General features: G+C 44.8%; 1 protein-coding gene across 3 annotated transcripts in view; it reads left to right on the top strand.

Moving 5' to 3' along the window:
* The first annotated feature begins 159 nt into the window (after positions 1 to 159).
* Positions 160 to 22,665, top strand: part of MTAP (methylthioadenosine phosphorylase) — a 50,419-nt gene continuing 27,913 nt past the window's right edge. Inside the window, exons 1-5 of one of the 3 annotated variants that reach the window (XM_066368266.1) lie at positions 8,382 to 8,427; positions 9,641 to 9,683; positions 12,084 to 12,170; positions 13,361 to 13,419; positions 15,486 to 15,653. In XM_066368266.1, coding sequence (XP_066224363.1) covers positions 9,681 to 9,683; positions 12,084 to 12,170; positions 13,361 to 13,419; positions 15,486 to 15,653 — 317 coding nt within the window. In that variant the 5' untranslated portion in view covers positions 8,382 to 8,427; positions 9,641 to 9,680. Of the gene's footprint in view, positions 535 to 2,863; positions 2,888 to 8,381; positions 8,428 to 9,640; positions 9,684 to 12,083; positions 12,171 to 13,360; positions 13,420 to 15,485; positions 15,654 to 22,665 lie in introns of those variants that run through there. The other 2 variants (XM_066368264.1, XM_066368265.1) reach the window with 2 other exon arrangements.

Here is a 22,665-nt window from a genome sequence, read left to right on the forward strand (position 1 = left end):
CCCCTCAAACGGAAGATCAGTAAGCTGTTGTGTGCGGGTGGTGGTGATGAGTCACCCTTCAGCGAGAACTGGAACGCAAACTGGACTGATTCTACAAAAGAGGCAGCTAAGACTTGGCAGAGCCGGGAGCGCTGCTCTTCCTTGCAGGTTTTTGTTAAAGTTAACGGAGCTCGTTTGAAGTGCACAGCAGTCTGGGACCAGACAAGCGCTCAATAAAATCTCCATTATTAGTAGTACCGTGAACCCATTAGTTTATAATTGGAGATGGAAAAAACAAAAAAGCCAAAAACGGAGAACCGGAAAGGTCTGCAGAGGAGGCGGGACGCGGGAACCTGGAATTGAGGAGGTGGGTGGCGGGGATGATCCCACACCCGCAGCCAATCCAGCTGTCCCCGGGAGGAAGAGGAGGAGCCAGAGTCTCTCGGGGACCCGCACTGCGCGCGAATCCGCCACGGTTTTTCGTACCGTTTGACTACCCCGCAGCCTCATCCCGGTGCAGACATGGCCTCAGATGCCACCCCCACGGCCGTGAAGGTGAGATTAGCCTTCCCAGCAGCTACGGTCGGCCCGGCATGATGCTTTCTTGTTCACGCTCCCGGGGACCGCGCCTCGGGCCGTGCGCCTTGCCTATGCGCCCCCACCATGGCGGGAAGGGTCCAGGGCTTAGCACACGGAGCCAATACGCCCAGGGGTGGGAAGCGGAGGGAGAGGGAACGCTTGCAAACTCGCCCCCTCCACCTTTGGTCTCAGCTGCTCCCTCACCGCACAGGTCGAGGGCAAGCCCTTTGGAGAAGGGCTGTGGGCCAGAGCTCCTCCGCGCTCCAGCCTCATTACTCCTCTCCCGGGAGAAGCATCTGGCTGGGGCCACCGGTGTGCCTGCAGCTTGTGAGACGGTATTCTCGTGCGCTGCTGAACTCAGCTTCCGCTCGGATTCAGCTCACTCCCCGCGGCCCACGTGGGAGAACTGCGTGCTTGCTCTTTTGCAAGCTTCCGGCTTTGTTTTTCTTCATAAGGAGGCTTTTTCCCTGAAGTTTTCCTTTGCAGCAAAGCACAGTACTTTACGCGTTCTGAGAATTTTTTGCAACACCGAAATGGAGTACAGGCCAGCTCCCTGTTTGAAGGCCTCTGGGTTTTAACTGCCTGTTAGGAATCTTAAAAGTTAGAGATTAGTTTCATTGTGCTCTGGGATCCATTCTCGGCACTGGAGATCTTTGTGCAATAGGATCTTTAGCCAGGGGAGGGCACGAGTTCTGAAGGGTGCCTTGGGACTTTTAAACTTTTCTTTCCTGGTTGATGGCCCCGGAGAGAGTGTAGAATTACAGTGCATGAGGAGAAATTGATAAAACTTAAAATCTCTTCTCGGCTGTTCATGATTGGCTAAGAAGTCAGCTAACTTTAGAGATTATTGGCCGTTGGGGTAGAGAGGGAGGCCGGCTTCCTCATCAGAGTATCTCTTGGTTCCTCACTTTGTGTTCACTTCTCCTGGAAGAAGAAAAATCTCTGCGGTCAGCGTGTAATCAGCCAGGGCGATTATTAGTTTATTAGGCCCTGGCAGCCTTTAATGAGACAGCGATGAAAGGATGTGGGGTCGGTAGTGTTGCAGTCACACTTCAATGAGAAACTCCTGTTGCCATTTTGAAAATAATCTTGCATTCAAAAATATTTGTAGACCACTTCTCCCTTACCCGTTATGGAGTACAAAGCAGAAAGAGTGTTTGTGAATCTCGTGTGCAAAAAGTTCCTTAGATGCTTGTCTGTAAAGTGGGGATTTTACTGCAGGGTTTGCCGGGGTGTTTAGAATTGTATTGCCTGTCTAGCTGGCACATGGTTAAAACTTATTCAAGTGCTTTAATTGGGAGAGCTAAGATTAATTTTGCATATCTTTTCTCTTTATATCATTGTAACAAATTATAACGATAGTTATCATGGCCACCACTTTCAGTGGTCAAGCAGGAAACTCTCACCTTTCCCTAATAGGAATACACTTAGACTAATATGAAAAACAGAAAGAGAGATGGTATTTTAAAACAGTCTCATTCTACTCTAGTTCAGCGTTCTCCTGCCACACAGTTCCCCTGTAAAATCAGTGCAGTGCATCTAAGTGCAGAGTGGGCACGGAGTAGAGCCTCATGTAAATATTGAATGATGTATATTTTTGGTCTTGGCGAGCTGCTGAATGTAATAATTAAGAAGTACAAGTAGTGCTAGGCCTGCCTGATGTTCTCTGTCTTGCAGGCTAGAAAGGTGATGCCTATGCTATTGAGAATCTGTGATGCCAACACCAAATTTCCAGGCTGCTGAGGCAGCATCTATGTTGAAAACATGTGGTGCTAATGTCCAGAGCAAAATAGACTAATAAAAATCATATCATGTCCCCAATCAGGAATGGAATGTAGAGCTGGAATGTTCTGAAGACCAAATAGCCACACAAACGCCTTTTTGTGGGTGTGAAGCTGAGACCCAGAAAGGTCAGCTGAGGTGTCCAGTATTATTCAGTCAGACCTAGACAGTGACAAAATCGGGCCTCGAGCCTGACATTCCACCAACTAGGTGTGAGGTGTTTCTGAATCTGACATGTAGTCTCTGTGCCCTGTTCTGTTGTGTGAGTAAAGAGATCACAGCCTTCAGGAAGAGGGAGCGTGGACTGAGTGCATGGCCACTGGACGCTCGCCCAAGGTGCTAACAACTGTCATTGTCTGGAGAACCTCCACTATCAGCCGTGGGCAGGTGATTGACCATGCAGAGGGCTGAACAAGGCTTTGACATTCAGACAGGACATTCGGGAGGCCTCCTCCAAGCAACTTACCAGCTTTTGCTCTGGGAGATTAAAAATAAGTCTTCTTTATCGTGGTTGCTATGACAGGGAAGGGATATGGTCCTGTTGCAGGTGAGTATTGGGCTGTTAACAGAATGGTATTATTAAGGGGGATGAGAGAGTCATGGACACTAGACTGTGGAGAATGGGCCTGTTATGCTCCCTTCTTGGTTGTTTGCATATGGCAGGCAAAGGCCTTTAGTCCTAAGGTCCTTGAGTGACCCTCAGAAACTGGGGGACAACCCACTTGCTTCCCAACTTTAAATGACCAATGAGTCTTTATTTTTGGCCCAGGGACACGATGGCATCTTGGTTAGGACAATTTCTCTTTTTGTAAGCTGGTCCTGAGCATCATAGGACATAGAGTACCGCCCTGGCTCCTCCCCACGAAATGCTGGTAGCCCTCCTTCAAGTCCTTGTGGCAGCCAGAAACGTCCCCGCAGGCTTCCAGACACCTCAGGAAAGTAGGTTCACTCTTGATTGAGTGACCCTGGGCTAAATCCCTGGGACAGACTGCCTGGTGCCATGTAGGAGCAGCGACTTTGTGTCCTGACCAGCAGAGAAAAACACGCTAAAGGGCTTCTTTTGTTGCTTTGGGGAAAGTTTGTTTTGTTTTTGCTGAAGGTGGGAGAGTGTACAGGAACAGTGACAGATATTAATGAATTATTTCATTTGACTCTCATAACTTGACAGATTTCTTACCCTTCTATAAGCATACCTGAGAAGTATTGCAAGTGCGGTTCCAGACCACCTTAATAAAGTGAATTGTAATCTTTTGCTGGTGGGGGCAGGTGCCTTGCCTTCAATTTGTAAAAAAGAAAAAAAAAAGAAAGAAAAAATATCTGTGAAGTGTAATCAAATAAAGAGCAATAAAGATGAGGTGTGCCTGATCCTGAGCTATGATTACAATCATAGTATTCTAGTCTGCTTTGGAAACATCCAAGTCAGTGGTTCTCAGCACAGGGTGCAGCTGCATCCACCCAGAACATGTTAGAAATGACGATTCTTGGAAACCACCCCAGTCTTGCTGAAAGAGAAGCTCTAGAGCAGGGGTCCCCAAACTGCGGCCCCCTGAGGCCATTTATTCGGCCCCCGCCACACTTCTGAAAGGGGCACCTCTTTCATTGGTGGTCACTGAGAGGAGCATAGTTCCCATTGAAATACTGGTCAGTTTGTTGATTTAAATTTACTTGTTCTTTATTTTAAATATTGTATTTGTTCCCGTTTTGTTTTTTTACTTTAAAATAAGATACGTGCAGTGTGCATAGGGATTTGTTCATAGTTTTTTTTTATAGTCCGGCCCTCCAACGGTCTGAGGGACAGTGAACTGGCCCCCTGTGTAAAAAGTTTGGGGACCCCTGCTCTAGAGCAGTGGTTCTCAACCTTTCTAATGCCATGACCCCGCAATACAGTTCCTCATGTTGTGGTGACCCCAAACCAAAAAATAATTTTGATGGCTACTTCATAACTGTAATTTTGCTACAGTTATGATTCGGAATGTAAATACCTGATATGCATTATGTATTTTCCAATGGCTTTAGGCAACCCTGCCGGGGTTGCGACCCACAGGTTGAGAACCACTGCTCTAGGGGGTGGGGCCCAGCAAATGGGCTTAGAGGAGCCTCTGTCCTATTCAGATACCCGCTAAGATATGATGACTACTGACCCTGGGAACTTTGGAAAGGCCTAGTACCTGCAGGTTAACAGCCCTTCAAGTGATTCTTACTAGTATGTTAGTTTCCTGTGACTGCTGTAAGGATTACCACACACTGGGTGGCTTAAAGTAATGCAGATGTATTTCCTTATAGTTCTGGAGGTCAGAAGTCCAGAATGAATCCTAGTGAACTAAAATCAAGGTGTCTGTAGGGCAGGGCAGGTCCTTGAAACATGTAAAGAAGCATCCCTTTGTTTCCTTGCCATTTCCAGCTTCTGCAGGTTGTGGGCCTTCCTGGGCTCTTGATCCGCGTTACATTCCCTAGTCTCCCTCTTCCTTCATAGTCACATAAAGTAGCAATCCCAGGTTCTGAGAATTAGGACAGAGAATCTCTGTTAGGAGCTACCATATTTCCCCATGTATAAGACTCTCCCGTGTATAAGATGCAACTTAATTTGGGGGCCCAAAATTTTTTTTAAAAAATGTATTACATAAAGTTACTGAACTCAAGTTTTATTCATCGTAAAATTCATACAACTCTTCATCCGAGCAAAAAAGCAAGAAATACAAGTAAAAAAAATAAAAACAAACTACAACCCCTGTATAAGGGGCACCCAGTTTTTAGACCTCAAAGTTTTTGGAAAATTATGCTTCTTATACATGGGGAAATATGATATTATTCAGCCTGTGACACTCCACGAGCCCTGATTTTAGAATTTTATGGTCTAGGTCTGTAAAGCAGTTCACCATGGCCCATGCAGGTTCACATTAGATTCGGACAGTTGGTAATGAAACAACAGAGCCAAGAACTGCTGGGCCATTCGCTTTAATCCTAGCTTGCACCCGGAGGGCAAGAAATACACACAGTGGGAAAGCACTTCCCTTTCCATTCAGGGCTCCCAAAGCCACTGCCTTATCCGAGTTTCCTAGAATCCAAGGTTTCTAACCTCACCAGCCTTATTTACCTCTGTTCCCTATCTCCTGCTCTCTGCACAAACTGCACTAACTGGCTTCTCTCCTTCAGCACTCTGCCATCTTGGCTGTCTTTCCTTTCTTCCACTTGGCCTTACTCTGCTCTCCTACAGCATGGGCTCCTCCTAGAACAGCGGTTCTCAACCTGTGGGTCGCGACCCCGGCGGGGGTCAAACGACCAAAACACAGGGGTCGCCTAAAGCCATCGGAAAATACATAATGCATATGAGGTATTTACATTCCGAATCATAACTGTAGCAAAATTACAGTTATGAAGTAGCCACCAAAATTATTTTTTGGTTTGGGGTCACCGCAAGATGAGGAACTGTATTGCGGGGTCACGGCATTAGAAAGGTTGAGAACCACTGTTCTAGAACATAAACATTCTTCCCCCTTTTAAAACCTTTTGGCATGAAAGCCTTCTCCCAACACATCTTTATTATATGCGGCTTAAGTGTCTGTTTGTCGCCAATAGCTTATTGGTTGCTTGCGTAACTGTACTAGCCAATGGGGTGAAGTTGCCACAGCTGAACGCAAATTGAGCGGGTCAGGGGGAAGGTGAACATTTGTTTGCATTGGCAGTCATCTGCTTTTGAAACAATTTAAGGCTGAACGCAAATTGAGCGTGTCAAGGGAAGGTGAACATTTGTTTGCATTGGCAATCATCTGTTTTACATAAAAACTACGTCTTAACGTAATTTCTTTTAAGAATGCCTTCTAGAAAATACAGCACTGAAGAGGAGAGAAAAGGAGCTAAAGCCACACAAAAACAGCTTACTGGACAGAAAGAAACCACTGAGCAGAGAAAGACAAGGCTTGCTTCAGTCGTAGAGCAAATGCATCTTTCTCGGCAAAATGAGACTGATGAGCATAGAGAAACAAGGCTTGCCTCAGATGCAAGACAAAAAAGCCTGTCTCGACAAAATGAGTCCCTTGAACAAAGGCAGGAGAGAAATGCAAAAAAACATGTTGCCTGTTCAAGAGTTCGTGAAAGAACGGACGTAAAATTAAAAATAATTGATGGTCCTCTGCAAGGCGAGCTTAAAAATGATGGAAAGATCTACACAAGAAATGTTGTGTACAAAGAGATCTTTGACATGTGAATTAACATTTTATTATTTAAATCACCTTTATTTATTGAGCTAGCGGTGGCTCTTAAGAAATGTACCGCCAGTGGTTTCCTTCATTGCACTCTACTTGAAGCAATTAAGCAAGTAGAAGGGGAAACCCCGTGGGGCACTAAGCAAAGGAGCATCCTCGCTGCCTGCCCTGGGTAATTCAGTTTGAAGTAGCAGACACCTTTGCACAAATCATTTTAATTACAATTTATAATATCTAGAACAACGGTCATTTCATATGACCGCTGGGCTTTCTAGTATTAACATAATCACCTGGGCAACAGGCTTCCATGTTGACAGCGCTGTCTTTAACAAAGTAAGCATAATATATTTTATCTGCCCAACAAGGTCCTAGAGCAGGGTGCTCAATTCTGGCTGCACATTAGATTCACCTGAGAAGCTTTAGGAAAACAAACCGCCTTGGCTAATTTATCAGGATTCATGGAGTCTGTGGCCTGGGCTTCGGTATTGAAAGCTCCTTGGTGAATCTGCTATCCAGCAGCCGAGCCAGGACGCACATTGGGAAGGGTTCTGCCGTCCTCAGGTGTGGCAAGCTTTAGCGAGTACAGTAACTTTCAGGAAAATCCTCCAAAACTGTTGGCTATTTCAGGAGATGAACCATATCTTCAAGAGGATGTCTATCCATTAGAATAATATCTTGACTTTGCAAGGGGAGGTTGGTTAAATAAAAACCATGGATGTTCTGACCAAAATATAGTGTTATTTATTGGTTTGCTAGAGTTGCCATAACAAAGTACCACAGACTGAGTGGCTTAAGCAACAAAAATTTATTTCTTCACAATTCTGGAAGCTGGAATTTCGAAGTTCAAGAACAAGTTGACAGCAGGTTGATTTCATCTGAGGTCTCTCCTCACAGAGGGCTTACCTTGTCAGAGGTGGAGCCACCAGCTATCTCTGGACATGGCAGGTTTTGGACAAGCTTCTCAGACAGACATTTAGCTGCTTTTCCCCCATACAGCTGGACTTCTGGGATTTTGCAAGGTCCTGGGAGGCCTCAAAACCAGTTTATCTCAGTAAGGAGGGCTTCTGTCTGTTGCACTTGCCCCACTTGTCAGTGGCAACCAGGGCTGAAAAACTCCGGGATTGCTCTGGCCCTCCTGCTTCATGACCTTGAACACTCAGTGGCAGCCCTCTCCTGGGTGGGAGCTGGTCTCAACCGCTCAGGTGATGGTGTTTTGAGTAGTAGGTTCCTTAGGTATTGTGTCCAGGCTTCAAAGTGATGGTGAGTGGTTCTTGAAATCAAGTGGGGGCCCTGGCCGGTTGGCTCAGCGGTAGAGCGTCGGCCTAGCGTGCGGAGGACCCGGGTTCGATTCCCAGCCAGGGCACACAGGAGAAGCGCCCATTTGCTTCTCTACCCCTCCGCCGCGCTTTCCTCTCTGTCTCTCTCTTCCCCTCCTGCAGCCAAGGCTCCATTGGAGCAAGGATGGCCCGGGCGCTGGGGATGGCTCTGTGGCCTCTGCCCCAGGCGCTAGAGTGGCTCTGGTCACAACATGGCGACGCCCAGGATGGGCAGAGCATCGCCCCCTGGTGGGCAGAGTGTCACCCCTGGTGGGCGTGCCGGGTGGATCCCGGTCGGGCGCATGCGGGAGTCTGTCTGACTGTCTCTCCCTGTTTCCAGCTTCAGAAAAATGAAAAAAAGAAAAAAAAAAGAAATCAAGTGGGGTATGTGAAATCTCCTGGGTCTGGGTACCAGGGGAGATAGAAAGTCAGGGTTAAATGAGCCCTTTCAACATTGCTGAAAGTAACCATTCTGCCCAAATAAGCCAGCATTTAAATAAAATGTTTTCATACTCTCAGGAGTCAAATCCTCTCCTCATAAGGACACTGACTTGGTGGACTCTCAGTGGGTAAATGTGGGATGAAACAGCTGTTAAGATCTGGCAGTGACCTTGGTTGACCTGGGGTCCCTGTTCACAACTTTTTTTTATCTTGTGTAATGGGAAAGTCCTGGTGGGCAGAGTTGGCCCACATATTTCGTTTCAGTTCTGGGACACATTTCCTAGGCAGCCTGAGATTGCCTGAACTGAATGCTGATAGCATCTGCCCCAGGAGGCCTGGTAAAGTCTTTTCATTGCTTCCTGAGTGTGAATGTGGTCACTGATGGAAAGCCCTTCCACCCCTCTGAGGTGGTACACTTAGATTCCCAGGGTCACTTTTTCTAAGGTTGCTCTGTGACCTTGGTCTAGAACTTGACCTCTCTGAGCGTTTTCTCATAAAATGAAGATAAAGTTTTCTTTCTTTTTTTTAAGGTGAGAGGAGGGGAGATTGGCAGAATCCCACCTCACCCCCAACCAGGGTCCACCCAGCAACCCCATCTGGGGCTGATGCTCAAGTACCAAGCTATTTTTAGCACCTGTGGCTGATGCACTCAGACCAGCCAAGACTTCCTCAGCAGGCACGGCTACTCTAACCAGTCGAGCCACTGGCCGCGGGAAGGGAAGAGGGAGGGGAAGAGAAGTAAATGATTGCTTCTTCTGTATGCCCTAACGGGGAATCGAACCCAGAATGTCCATACGCTGGGCTGACGTTCTACCCAGTGAGCCACCAGCTGAGGCCAACACCAAAATTTTCTAATATGGTAGGATGTTATAAAGAGTCCCAGGGGTTATTGGGAGGTGGCACATCATAGTGGTCCAGCATGGAAGACCTGGGTTCCTATTCCAGCATTGCTCCTTGTGATTTGCTCTTGGACAAGTCTCTTAATTTTTATGCTTTCTGTTTTCAGTTTTGTAAAGTGGGTGTAATATAGGTCTGTCCTATAGGATAGTTGTCAAATGATAAGACCGCTGAAGCTCCTAGCATAGTGCTTGTGACGTGTACTGTATTTCCCCATGTATAAGACGCATTTTCCCCCAAAAATTTGGGCTCTAAAAACTGGGTGCATTTTTTACAGTGGTTGTAGGTATTTTTTTACCTCCATTTCCTGCTTTTTTGAGCTTGTTTTTGCACTCATTGTTGAAGACAGTTATGAGAAGTTGTATGAATTTTTTGATAAGTAAAACTTGAGTTCAATAACTATGTAATACACTTTTTTTTCAAATTTCGGGCCCCAAAATTAAGGTGCATTTTATATGTGGGATCATCTTATACATCGGGAAATATGGTAAGTGCTCAGACACAGTTAGTTTTTTTATCAAAGCATTAATTACCAAGGCAAGTACAGCTAGTGCTCTTACGACCATGATTGGTTCTGACAGACTGGTTGTAATATGATTTGGTTTTAAGTTGAGTAGGCTATATGTACAGTACTGTGAAATGATGTTATAAAAATCTTTAAGTCATATTTTATCATAATTTTCTTTCATTATTGTTATATATCATAATTTTCTTTGTTATTTTTATGCCATTTGTATTATCTCTACGCCATTTTGTTTCTTATTTTTACATTCGTCAGGTTTAAGTAAAACACTGCATGACCAGTACAACTGGTTTAAGATTTGCAAAACATACAAAATTACAAAATACAGGTGCATACAAAAATACAGAATACGGGTATAAAAAATACCATAGGAAACATTTTCCCAATTGCAAAACATATCAAAATATATAAACATGTACGACGTGGAGCAGTCGTGGCTAGCGATTGTGGTCGTAATGTCAAATGGTCGTAAGTTGCATAGGTCGTAAGTCTATCGATACCTGTACTGAGTTGACTTGAATTTAAAAACTGCTGAATTAGGCCATTCCTGCTTGGGAGTTTCATCCTAGTGCTACTTTTTCATGAGGCCAGCAGGTGGCGACATTACCACATCTTGTACTGCAGACCTCCCATCTGCGGCTGTAGGAAAATGGTTAGAAATTCAGTTCCCTGGGTTGGCTGTACTCAGTTGCTACATTTGTTCAGTATCCCTTGCAAGATAAGCGTTTCCAGAAACAACCTGAGCCAGTTGGGTGACTGGATGGACTCTTCTGCAGATAATTCCAGGGCCAGAGACCATGTGCTGGCCTTTTCTGGTTAGCTGTAGGAGCTCTTGCTTCTATGCGCAGTACATGTTCCTTGCTGAGGGCCAGATTACCAGCTACCTAATGCAGGTTCATCATGTTGCCAAGGTGGTGTGGACTGAAGCTTGAGGCCGCTAGGGGTGGGCTCAAGGGTGTTGACCATCAGCAAGACCTATTCGCGTTTCTTACCTGCTACTGCGATGCTGGGGTGGCTCGCCTAAACTGACAGCAGAGTTTCTAAGCAGAGTCAGGTTTGTTTTGTATACACCTGTCTGAGAATCTAGAATGTGAGATGCTACGATCCAGAAACAGCCAAGTCAAAGTGGTCACAAGTTTAAAAAAAAAAAAAAAAAAGGCCCTGGCTGGTTGGCTCAGTGGTAGAGTGTCTACCCAGTGTGTGGAAGTCCTGGGTTCAATTCCAGATCAGGGCACACAGGGGAAGTGACCATCTGCTTCTCCATCCCTCCCCTTTCTCTCTCTCCTCTCTCCCTCTCTTCCTCTCTCCTTCTTTTCCTTCTTCCTCCTTCCTCTCTCTCCCCCTCTGTGCAGCCCCCCACCCGCAGCCAGGGCTCAAGTAGTTCAAGTGAGTTGTCCCCAGGCACGGAGGATGGCTCTATGGCCTCACCTCAGGTACTAAAATAGCTGGGTTGCTGAGCAATGGAGCAATGGCCCCAGATGGGTAGAGCATTGCCCGGTTGCTTATCCTGGTCTGTCTGCCTCCCTGCCTCTCACTTAAACTAATTTAAAAAAAAAAGTTTTCATCCGTGTCAGACTCCCTGCAGAATAGACAGTAATTTCAGTTCTGTGGTCTGGAGTAATGACTGGTGCCGGACAGTTATTAGTCCCCTGTGATTTGTGGTGCTTCAGAGGTGCTCGAAATGAAAGGCAGAATGGCAAAGCCACCAGAGGAAGGATTAAGATTGCATAACACGGTGTGATATTTTAAAAAAATGTTTTATTGAACTGGCATGATTTAAATATGTACAAACTTAAGTGAATATTTATGTTGATTTGAGAACTGTAAATGTGGTAAATGTAGTTAGTCTTTACTTACAATGTTAAATTGTAACAGAAGGAAGGGTCTTGAGGTTGGCATTGAATATGTAACCTGATGTAGTTTCAGTAAAGTTCCACAGAGTGGCACCAGCTTCAAAAACTGGTTTAGCCACTTGAAGTTATTTGGGACACTTAAAGAGTTCTATATCATGTAACAGCAAAATCTCACCAAATTGCCCTTATTTTCTGTTTTCCTCCTTTCTCCCCCTCTCTCCCCGTCTCTCCCAGTCTCTCCCTCCCTTTCTCTCTCAGGGAAAAATAAAGTACCTTTCTGTATCAGCAGTAAATGTGATAAAGTCCAAAAAGGTGACCCACGTTTTTGGTTATACAGAAGGACTTCAAATGTTTGTTGAATGACTTTTTCAGTAATTTCAGATTTTTAAAAAATAAGTAAGGGTTAGCAGGAATGGAGAGGAGTCTATGAGTAAATGAACTTACTTAAAGAAATTATTTTGTTTCTAATGAAAACTGATCAAATGTGGTACCTTTTTATTGTCTCCTATAGATTGGAATAATTGGTGGAACAGGCCTGGATGATCCAGAAATCTTAGAAGGAAGAACAGAGAAATATGTGGATACTCCATTTGGCAAGGTTAATACCCAGTTAATGGAGACATACTATCTTTTTCCTTTCTCGTTGCTGGCTTGATTTTTAAGTTGAATTTTTTTTGTTTTAATTGCTGTTGTCTTGTCAGCCCGGCGCTGACAAGAGGGCCCAGGAGTCCTGTCAGGGGTTCTGCCCGCTGAGACAGTGTCCCTAAGGAGGCCTTGGACTTGCCTATATTGGAAATACTGTTTTTGAACATGTGCAGATATTTCTCAATTCATATTTCTAGAAGCCACATACTTATTTTAGATATGGCAACTGTGCTTTTCAGTTGTCTGCATTTAAAGCATTTAAATTGACTTCTAATTTGGGGTAGCTAAGTCATACCACACTAACTTAGAGAGTAGACTCTCGGAGAAAATGTCATACTAAATAAGCTCCAGCCTGTGCCGGAAGGGGATTTCTTGGGGATTCATAACACAACTGCGTGGCTGAACTGGAAATAAAACCTGGTTTTTGTATTAAAATGATGCTATTTGTTTTCCCAGCATCTGTGTCGCCCAGCTAGGGTGAGGATACCTGCCTTCCAATTCCACAGTGCTACTTCCAAACACTGCAGTACTTTGATCCTAAGAAGATCCTTGCATCTGACAGTCTCAACCAAACCCTCTTTTCAACCAAGTCCTTAGATTGACCTCATGTTCTCCAGTCCTGTTAGGGTCTTGGCTCACTGCTTAGCCCTATGTTTTCTTAATTCCCTAGGTTCTTAGAACCTTTTTCTCCACTACGTCAGGTCATCCTGGCCATCTTATAGTTGGTTAACAGGGCAAACAGTTCCAGTGCTGAGTTCTTAAATCCCTGACAGTGGCCTTTTGCCACCTCTGCGTTTCCCTCTCACACCTGACAGGTGCCACAACACAGCTGTATGTGGTCAGTCTGCCCTCAGAGTCCCCTGGGGTTCTTGCTACAAACAGGCATGGCTAAATAGCACCTACCCACGCACCTGAGGCAACCTTCTGGGTCCTGTGAATCTCTGCTTGTAAAAGGCTCAGTGAATATTTATCATTTATCGAGTGGTTACCCATCAAATCTAGACTTAGTTCTTCAAAGTATTCAGATTCTAGGTCTCCGTGATTCCTATCATGGTTGAACAGTTGAAGTGGCAGCTTTTTGTTGTTGTTTATTTATCTATGTTTCCAAATTACCGAGTTGTAACCATGATTCATTATGTGCAGCCTTCCGATGCCTTAATTTTGGGGAAGATAAAGAATGTTGATTGCGTCCTCCTTGCAAGGTAAGGTATTTTAAGCTTTTTGAATGTTACTACTAAAGAAGGGAAATTTAGCTCAGTATAAAGAACAGTGATGCAGGAAAGAGTTTTATGTGTTGCTGAAGCCAAAGCATCATAGTCACCTGTTTACCATTTATGATTTTTGGGGTAAGTTAGACTTACTTGCTCTCACACACACACACACACACACACACACACACACACACCACCTTTAGGAAGGGAAAGTGATCAGAGCAATCCATTGAGAGTTAAGATGAGTTTGACTAAAGTCAAAGCTGTGGTTTCCTTCCATTCCAGCTACAAGAGGAAGTGTTTCGGGGTTTGTTTCTAGTTAATAAGTTAAAGAAAAACTGCTTCACTCGCGACCCCGTGTGAATATTACTATAGTTCTGAGTTTGTGGGGAGTGGGTGTGGGTTCCCTGTGGTTTCCATGACCAGTCAGTCTAGTGTGGCTCCAGATTATAGGAGGAGAAAATCATTTTTATCGCAACTTGAGAAAGTACCTATATTAGTTTTTTTTTCTTGCTGCATAACAAATTACCACAAATTTAGCAGCTTAGATTAGAACAACACACATGACTTTATAGTTTCTGTGCCTGAGCAAAGTGGGCACAGCTCGGCTGCGGCCTCTGTTGGGGGTCACACAAGGTGCAGTCACACAAGGTAGAATCAAGCTCTTGTTCTCATCCGGAGCTCCGGGTCCTCATTCAGGTTCCCGTGGCTGTTGGCGGCGTTTCAGTTCCTCCAGGTTGTGAGGCCGGGGCCTTCAGTTCCGAGAGGCTGTCCACAGTCTCTGTTGGCGGCGTTTCAGTTCCTCCAGGTTGTGAGGCCGGGGCCTTCAGTTCCGAGAGGCTGTCCACATTCTCTGCCTGTGACTCTCTCCCTGGAGTTCACATGCTAGCAGCCTCTACAAGGTCAGCAGGAGGGTCTCTGCTGTCAGGTGGAGCCTGACCGTTGGGGTGACTCCGAGCAGCTTTGCTCTGTGCCGTTGGTTGGAAGCAAGTCTCAAATTCACCTATCCTCAAGGTATCGGCAGGATTGGTTTCTTCTGAGGGTGAGCAGGGGAGAGGATCTGTTCCAGGCCTCTGGCTTATAGATAGATGACCATCTTCTCCCTCTTGTTTCCACATGCTCTGCCTTCTCTGCGTGTGGCTGTCCAGATTGTCTCTTCTTAGAACGGCACCATTTATGTTAAATCAGGGCCCACCAGGTGACCTAATTTTAACTTACTCTATTTAAGGCCTTACCTCCAAAAATGGTCACAGTCTGCTAGGGTTAAGAATTCAACATAGGAACTGGGGGTAGGTGTAGGGCACAGTTCAGCCACAACAATGGGTCGCACATGAGGTGTTCTCAGACAAAACCCTCAAGTGTCATCATAAACAACTGGGAACTCTTAATATTTTAAACGTTTCATTAAATTTTTTGGGTGATTAGGCGGAAGACATGGCGGAGAGATTCCACTGGAAACTTGAGTTTTTATTTCTATTTCATGTCTTTCTTCGCTGGTACCTCTTGTTTTCTGTGTCTTAGCTCCTGTGACACCAGGTGCTTCAGAAGAGGGGGGTGGGGGAGTTAGTGCTGCACAGTGTAGACCAGGTATCCCCAAACTACGGCCCGCGGGCCGTATGTGGCCACCTGAAACCATTTATACAGCTCCCGCCGCACTTCTGGAAAGGGGCACCTCTTTCACTGGTGGTCAGTGAGAGGAGCACTGTATGTGGCGGCCCCCCAACGGTCTGAGGGACAGTGAACTGGCCCCCTGTGTAAAAAGTTTGGGGACCCCTGGTAGACACTACACATCTTCTTGGAGAGGGAAATCTACGAAAATTATTACCTACTCTTGATAGGAGAACAAATAATACAGAAAGTAAAGCTGGCCTGCACTTTTAAAATCGAATAGTTTGTACAGAGAGTTAACTGGTGTTTGCCCAACCTCTTTTTCTCCCTCTGCCAATGAGGCGCTGTGGTGGGAAGGACTGGCAGGCACTGCTGAAAGTTAATTTTCTTTTCTAATAGTATTAAAACATGCTGCTCACTCATCTACCACATGTGCTCTTTTCCTGTAGGCATGGGAGGCAGCATACCATCATGCCTTCTAAAGTCAACTATCAGGCGAACATCTGGGCTCTGAAAGAGGAGGGTTGTACTCACGTCATAGTGACCACGGCTTGCGGTTCCTTGAGGGAGGAGATTCAGCCCGGCGATATTGTCATTATTGATCAGTTCATCGACAGGTAAACAGTCGTCTGCAATGCTGTGGACACCTGTCAGATCACTCCCAGCTCACGGAGACAGTGTAAGGCAACTTGGGGGAGTTGGGGGGACAGGCCCAGGCTCACAGACTTGTAAACTTTTTATTGTGGGAGTTTTTAGACATATACAAGAATAGAATAATCATAAACTCTCAAGTACCGAATTCCCAGCTTCAACATTTATCAGTTCGCTGCAGTTATAACTTTTAATAATTAGGACTCTTTAAAAAAAACAAAAGAATTACCTAATATTTCCTCAGTAGGAGGTGTCTAGGCCTGTGATGGCGGACCTTTTTATAACAACTGCCCACTTTTGCAGTGCTGGTCAACCTGGTCCCTCCCACCCACTAGTGGGCATTCCAGCTTTCATGGTGGGCGGTAGTGGAGCAGGCGCCATGATTGGTCTAGGCAATGTTCTTTTTCCTGTTGTCTCACAAACTTTTTATAGTTGACTTGTTCAAATAAGGGACCAGAGCAGGTCCACTGGTTACACACGTGAGCATAAGCTGTGTCCAGAGGTTTCCATCCCTTTGCTTCCTTTCTTGTCCTGGGAGTCTCACCATCTGCTGGGTGTGACTGGTTGTATCCTGGAGTGTCATTTAGTGTCCCCCCTGCCTCCTGTCTTTGCCATTCATGGCTTGCTCTGGAAGCCTGATCAGAACCAGGTCCAGATTCTTTAAAAATCCTCTATGTCAGTGATGGGCAATCTTTTGAGCTTGGTGTGTCAAAATTCACCAAAAAACTGAGCATAACTCGGGTGGTGTGTCACTTCAAGAAAAAAACTATAATTTCACGATATTTATAGTTTAAATAACAAAAATGTATAATTGTAATATATAACTATTTAATAAACCAAAAACTAATTATTTAACTTACCTGCTTAGTGACTTCTTTGTTCATCAGTCAGTCGGTTTCTTTTGTTGGTCTTGATATTATTTAACTTGTGTGGGGTGCTGTGAACTAAGATAAGTGAGGAGGAGGGGGAATTCTTTAACTAATCTGCCTATTATTAGTGACTTTTTTATTGCTGAATTTCATTGGCTAAATCTTAAATTGAAGGTTGGTATTTTGTACACTTCAAGCCCAACCAAGCGCTACTAACTTCACCTGTCAATCTGTTTCTTTTGTTGGTTTTGATATTATTTAACACTGAGAATAAGGTCTCACTAAAGTACGTAGAGGAAAAATTGCGAGTAAAGCCATTGCTATATTTTTCAGGGTGTTAAAAGTGTGTGGTAATCGGTTTCAGGCACTTCAAATTTCCTGTTCGTAGTGACACTCCTCTTGATTCTCCAAGCGGCACCTTTCCAGATTCTCAAGCTTTGACCTCAAGTCGACAAACACCTGAGCCCAGATGCTGTATTAAAATTCTGCAAGTTGCATCTTATGTAAATTAAGATGGCTGCTGCTATTTCTAATGGCGGGAAACGGCACCATAGCACAGGCCCTCGCCTCTCCCAGCCTCCCCCTCACTTCTCTCAGTAATGATAGTCAATTAGAAATCCACAACCCCCCAGAACAGTAGATTGGATGATGGTTGCTGTGGTTATGTGGTTGCTGGTAATGGCGATCACAGGGCCCCCAGAGATGTGTCCCCCACGGCATTCCGCTGCTCCCTGCTCCGCCTGTCAGAAGTGAGGTCAAAGATCCCCTAACGGCCTAACCGGAAGTCCCAGAACTAGATGCTCTGTGCCGGAGTTCTGTTGTTTTGGCCTACAGACCTCTGGCACAGAGTGTCTACAGCAAATGTTTTATCCTCGGCTCCTGCACCTGGCCGTGCAGGAGCCAAAAATGAAACGTCCTTCTCGGCATGCGGCCCCATACTTCTCTGATATGCAGCCACATGTCATCGAAAATGGCTAAGCATGTCATAGGTTCGCCATCACGGCTCTATGTGATATCAGGAGCCATGTAGTGCCTGGTTGCCCTCTGCTGATGTTAAGATGCATAGCTGGTTTGTTGGTTTAGGAGCTAGGGGTTTCTTACATACATATATACAAATAATAATGTCATGTTTCTTTACCCCAAATTAAAAAATAACAAGCTGAGCTTTTCAGCCTTTACAAATAGTTGAAGAAATCAGAAGGGAAAGTGGGGGTTTGGTGGGGGTTCCTACTATTCCTCATCCTTGTTCCATTCCTAGTGGAAATAACCACCCCCCAGGGTGCTCTGAGTGGAGACTGTGCTCCACACCTGATCCAGCATGGTGGGAGAAGTGCCAAGGAGTATAAACCCTGTGGTGGTTCCTGCCAGAGCCCCCATTTAGTCACCTAGAACCACCCTCAGCGATCCTGCTCCTTTCATTGTTATCGCTGAGCCTACTATTCCCAGTGCCTCCTGCATCTTTTTGTTATGGGAGGAAGGTTTATTCAGCCTAGTTCTGTGTGTCTTCTGCCTTTCAAGGACTTGTTATAATTTGTCATCCATCAGAAGCACTCTTGATTATTTCCATATGAAGTGAAGCTATCAGATTGACCTATGTGAAATTGTCCATTCTGTAAATTAGAAATAGTCAGAGATCAGCAATTTCCTGTGGTTCAACCTAATAAATAACAGGAGTGGACTGAAATTACTACGGGCCCTTCCCTGGTCATTTTTCCTATCATTTTTTCTCACCTGACACTATGTATTTATTGTCTTGTCTTCTCCTCTAGAATATAAACCATATGAGGGTAAAGACCCTGTCTCTCCTGTCTGCCACTATATCCCTGACACCCATAACACTACCTGGCCTGTACTTGCTTAGACAGTATTTTTTGAGTGATTGAATGTGATTGCTGCAGGAGAAAGGGAGGCTGGGAGTTGTGTTTAGGGACACCTTCATCAAAATCTGGCTGTCAAAGACCATATGTTTGGAGATAATAGTTTAAGAAAATGGTTGTAGGACGGTTGTTTAATAAAGCAGAGTATAAACTTCATATTCAGAATGATCTGGATTTATAAAATATTGTAGATGATACTGGAAAGAAAAGACTGACTTGGGTACTAAGCCTGGGATCAGTTTGTTATTTATGTGTATAACTGTGCACTGTTGCGTTTCCCAAATCATTTTCTCACATGAATGTAGATGTTTCACATACTGGCTTTTTCAAGAAAGCCATTAGGGCACAAGATGGAGAATAGAGAACAGTTGTTGCCATGGAAACTGGTTTTATTCCATCTTGGCACTTATTAGCTGTTTAACCTTAAAATCTGGTGTCTGTTTTCTTTCATGTGCCATGTGGATAACCTATCTTCTTAGTCTTGCCTTCAAAGTTTAAAGTCTTTAGTGAGTGCCTTTTGTGGAATCTAGTATAGTTCACCTGCTCAATACCTGCATGCCATTATTGTGAGTTGGGACATGTTGGCTGGAGGGGTCCATAGTTAACTTTACTTGGCAACAACAAACAAAATTATCTATAATGTTTAGGAAACTTTAGGTTAGATAAGGTATTAGAGCTGATATTACCTATTTCTCTCTAACTTTTTGACGTGGTCAATAGAAAATTCCAAGTGACATATGTGGCTTGCATTATATTGCTGTTAGACAGCATCTTCTAAATGACACTGTGGCTGATTGAGCCATGTGGTTTCCAGGTGACCAGCCTGGGCACCTATATCATTCACTCTCTGTTTGAGTGTCTCAGAAGAGAAACAGAGCTCTTTGCTTTATGAGTAATGCTCTACATGTGTTCTAGTAGTAGGACACTTTTTAAACAAAATATATCTTGGTGTGTTGAGGCAAGCAGGTGGCTGATACCTCCCATTGGTGCTGTCAGGCATGGAATGGTGAACTAGAGGCTGTGTTGTTTGTAACCTGAAGTGCCCAAATAGCCATATCCACAGACTCAACTTGTTTGACAGAATTGCAATGGATTATAACCGGCTGGGTTAAGAGGTTTGGTCTTCACTTTGATTGGCCTCAGCAAAATCATTTTACATGTGTGGCCCTTGGTCCTCATCAAAGTCAAGGGCTGAACTCCACCATCACTAAGCTCCTTTTCCCTGCAGTACTCATGAATTCTTCTCCAGAGACTGAGCTTGAAACACACATTTGCCTATTGCTATAACTTTGCCAGCACATCATTGTAGCAAAAATAGCCTCGTTCTAAACTGGGCTTCTGAGGCTAACAGGATCATTTTAATCTCCCTAACATGAATTTGTGATAAAGAATCAGAATGGCCTGACCAGGCAGTAGCGCAGTAGATAGAGCATCGGACTGGGATATGGAGGACCCAGGTTCAAAACCCCGAAGTCGCTGTTTTGACTTTGGGGTCGCTGGCTTGAGCATGGAATCATAGACATGACTCCATGGTTGCTGGCTTGAGCAAGGGATCACTTGCTCTGCTGTAGCCCTCCGGTCAAGACATGTGAGAAAGCAACTGAAGAACAACTAAGGTGCTGCAACGAAGAATTGATGCTTCTCATCTCTCTTCGTTCCTGTCTGTCTGTCCCTGAATCAGAATAGCCTGACTGGTGGTGCAGTGGATAGAGCATCAACCTGGCACACTGGTGGTCCCAGGTTTGATACCCCGTGGTCACCAGCTTGAGTGCAGGCTCACTGGCTTAAGGAAGGGGTCACTGGATCACCTTAACCCTCCCCCTCCCTGCCTCGGGTCAAGGCACGTTTACGAGAAAGTAATCGATGAATAACTAGGGTAATGCAAGTATGAGTTGATGCTTCTCATCTCTCTTCCTCCCTCTCTTTCTCTCCCTCTCTCATGCATGCACCCACCCCCCCAAATCAGAAGACTAGTATGGCTATTCTTGTTTAATAGATGGTGGACCCAAACATGTGGCTTTCTCTACCCTCAGTGCCCAGCACAGGGGGGGACAACAACAAACTGGTGTTTACCTTAGAGGTCATATGATCCAAGAGTGACTGGTTCTTATGGTTTTATTAAAAACATTAGATTTTTACACTAAAAATTACATATACCCTTGAAGGAGTCGGATAGGCTAGAAGCTCTTTTAAGAAGATATGTCATTCTCTTCTGAAAAAATCATTTTTTTCTCTTTCTCATGCTCTGTAACAGCCTTTGAAAAGTTGCAAGTCTGAGCATAAGAAAAGTGGCATCCTTGGTGTGCCTGGCTTGGCTGGGGGTATGTAGTCAGTCCTTGTACCTGTTTCTCCGACATGCAAGGAAATGCCTGAGCTAATCTTTAAAGTGAAAACAGCTTTTTAGTTGTGTTCAAGGCAGCCATAGAAAACAAAATACATCTTGTCTAGAATTTACATACTAAAAGTGTGTTTGTCATATTTCCACTTTTATTGCCCAGTGACAGGTTTTATTATTACTGATTTTTCTTTATTTTTTTTATTTTTTTTTTATTTTTTAGAGAAGGAGAGAGGAGAGTGAGAAAGAAATAGAGAGAGAGAAAGATAGGGGAGAAGCAGGAGGCATCAACTCATAGTAGTTGCTTCCTATATGTGCCTTGACTGGACAAGCCCGGGTTTGCAAACTGGCCACCACAGGTCAGACATGACAGTTTTTCACTCTTCCCTTGCCCTGGGTTTTAGGGCCCATTTGCCCTAAACACAAAATTAAAAATCGTAGTTTTTACCAAGAACTTGTAGACGGTTCAGCCACAGTAAGTCCTCAGTGCCTTCTGCCTCCTACTATATTGGAGTTAATTCATTTTTTTTTTAACTTGGTGGCGGTCCCCACCTCCAGAGCCACAATCAGTGGTTAAGAAGGGGATTGCTTCGCTTCTGACCTCATTAAACAGTCTGTTTGAACTGAGGAAGGAATAAGCCTGACCTTTTGTCTGTCTTGAGAGAACGTTATACTTTAAAAGGCTCTCATGCCTGACCTGTGGTGGCGCAGTGGGATAAAGCGTTGACCTGGAACACTGAGGTTGCCGGTTCGAAACCTTGGGCTTGCCCAGTCAAGGCACATATGGGAGTTGATGCTTCCTGCTCCTCCCCCTTCTCTCTCTCTCTCTCTCTCTCTCTCTCTCTCTTTCTCTGTCTTTCTCACTCCTCTCTCTCTAAAAAATAATAAATAAAAAATTTTAAAAAAGGCTCTCATAAGGGAAACCTCCAAGATTCATGATTTGGGGTTCTTCTATACATACCCTTGTCTTGCAGGTTTCTCCTGGTTCTTGCACACCTGTGGGAAACTGGAACCAAACTCAGGTGGAAAGAAAAAATCCTCCTGAGATGCCAAGTTAATTCCCCTCCCCAGAACCACCTGCCCCCTTAGTAGTTAGTTGTGTGGTTACCATCTCTACTGGTGGTAACTGTTTTTTCTACAGAGGGCTCAGATGAAGCACCTCCCTGCCTGTGTGGCCATTGGCCTCTCTTCAAAGTCCAGGGTTGAACTCCACCATCACTTACCTCCTTTTCCCCGCAATGCCCATGAATTCTTCTCTAGGGACTGAGCCCATGGAGAGCCCCAACAAACTCTGAGGCAGGTCTTAGAGAAATTTAGAAACAACATGACTGTGGATTTACCTGGCTTTTGACTTTGCTTTTCAGCCTGCCATCTGGAAGACATGACCATCTCTCCCATTGCCACTGCCCACCCCACTTTTAAAGCTTGACTTTAACCATGCACTGTAAAGTGGAGCTTAGAAGCTATTTCTAATAAGGGTTTTGCCATTGGTGCAAGGCAAGACTTTGCCCACTAGCTGCTTTTATCAATGCGTGAGGCATTTTGTTGTTTCTTCCTGTTTTCCTTCTGTTACACTCACCCTCCTTTGTCAAACCCAGTTACTATTGAACACTGCTACAAATTGATTTGTCTTGTGGGAAACCAGTTATATGGTCTTTCACTCCAAAATACCAGCAAAGTGCACATAGGCAGAGAATTCTAGTTTCTCCACCCATCCCCCTTCTTCCCCCCTCTCTTTCCCTCTCTCTTTTCCCTTTCTCTCTTCTTCGCTTTCGCTCTCTCCCTTTCTCCCTCTCCCTCTTTCCCTCTCTCCCTCTCTTCTCTCTCTCCCCTTCTACCCCTCTCCTTTTCTACCTTCTTCCCCTCCCACAGCCATGGCTTGAGTGGTTCAAGCAAG

Source organism: Saccopteryx leptura, chromosome 2 (genome assembly GCF_036850995.1).
Source record: "Saccopteryx leptura isolate mSacLep1 chromosome 2, mSacLep1_pri_phased_curated, whole genome shotgun sequence".
Taxonomy (NCBI): domain Eukaryota; kingdom Metazoa; phylum Chordata; class Mammalia; order Chiroptera; family Emballonuridae; genus Saccopteryx; species Saccopteryx leptura.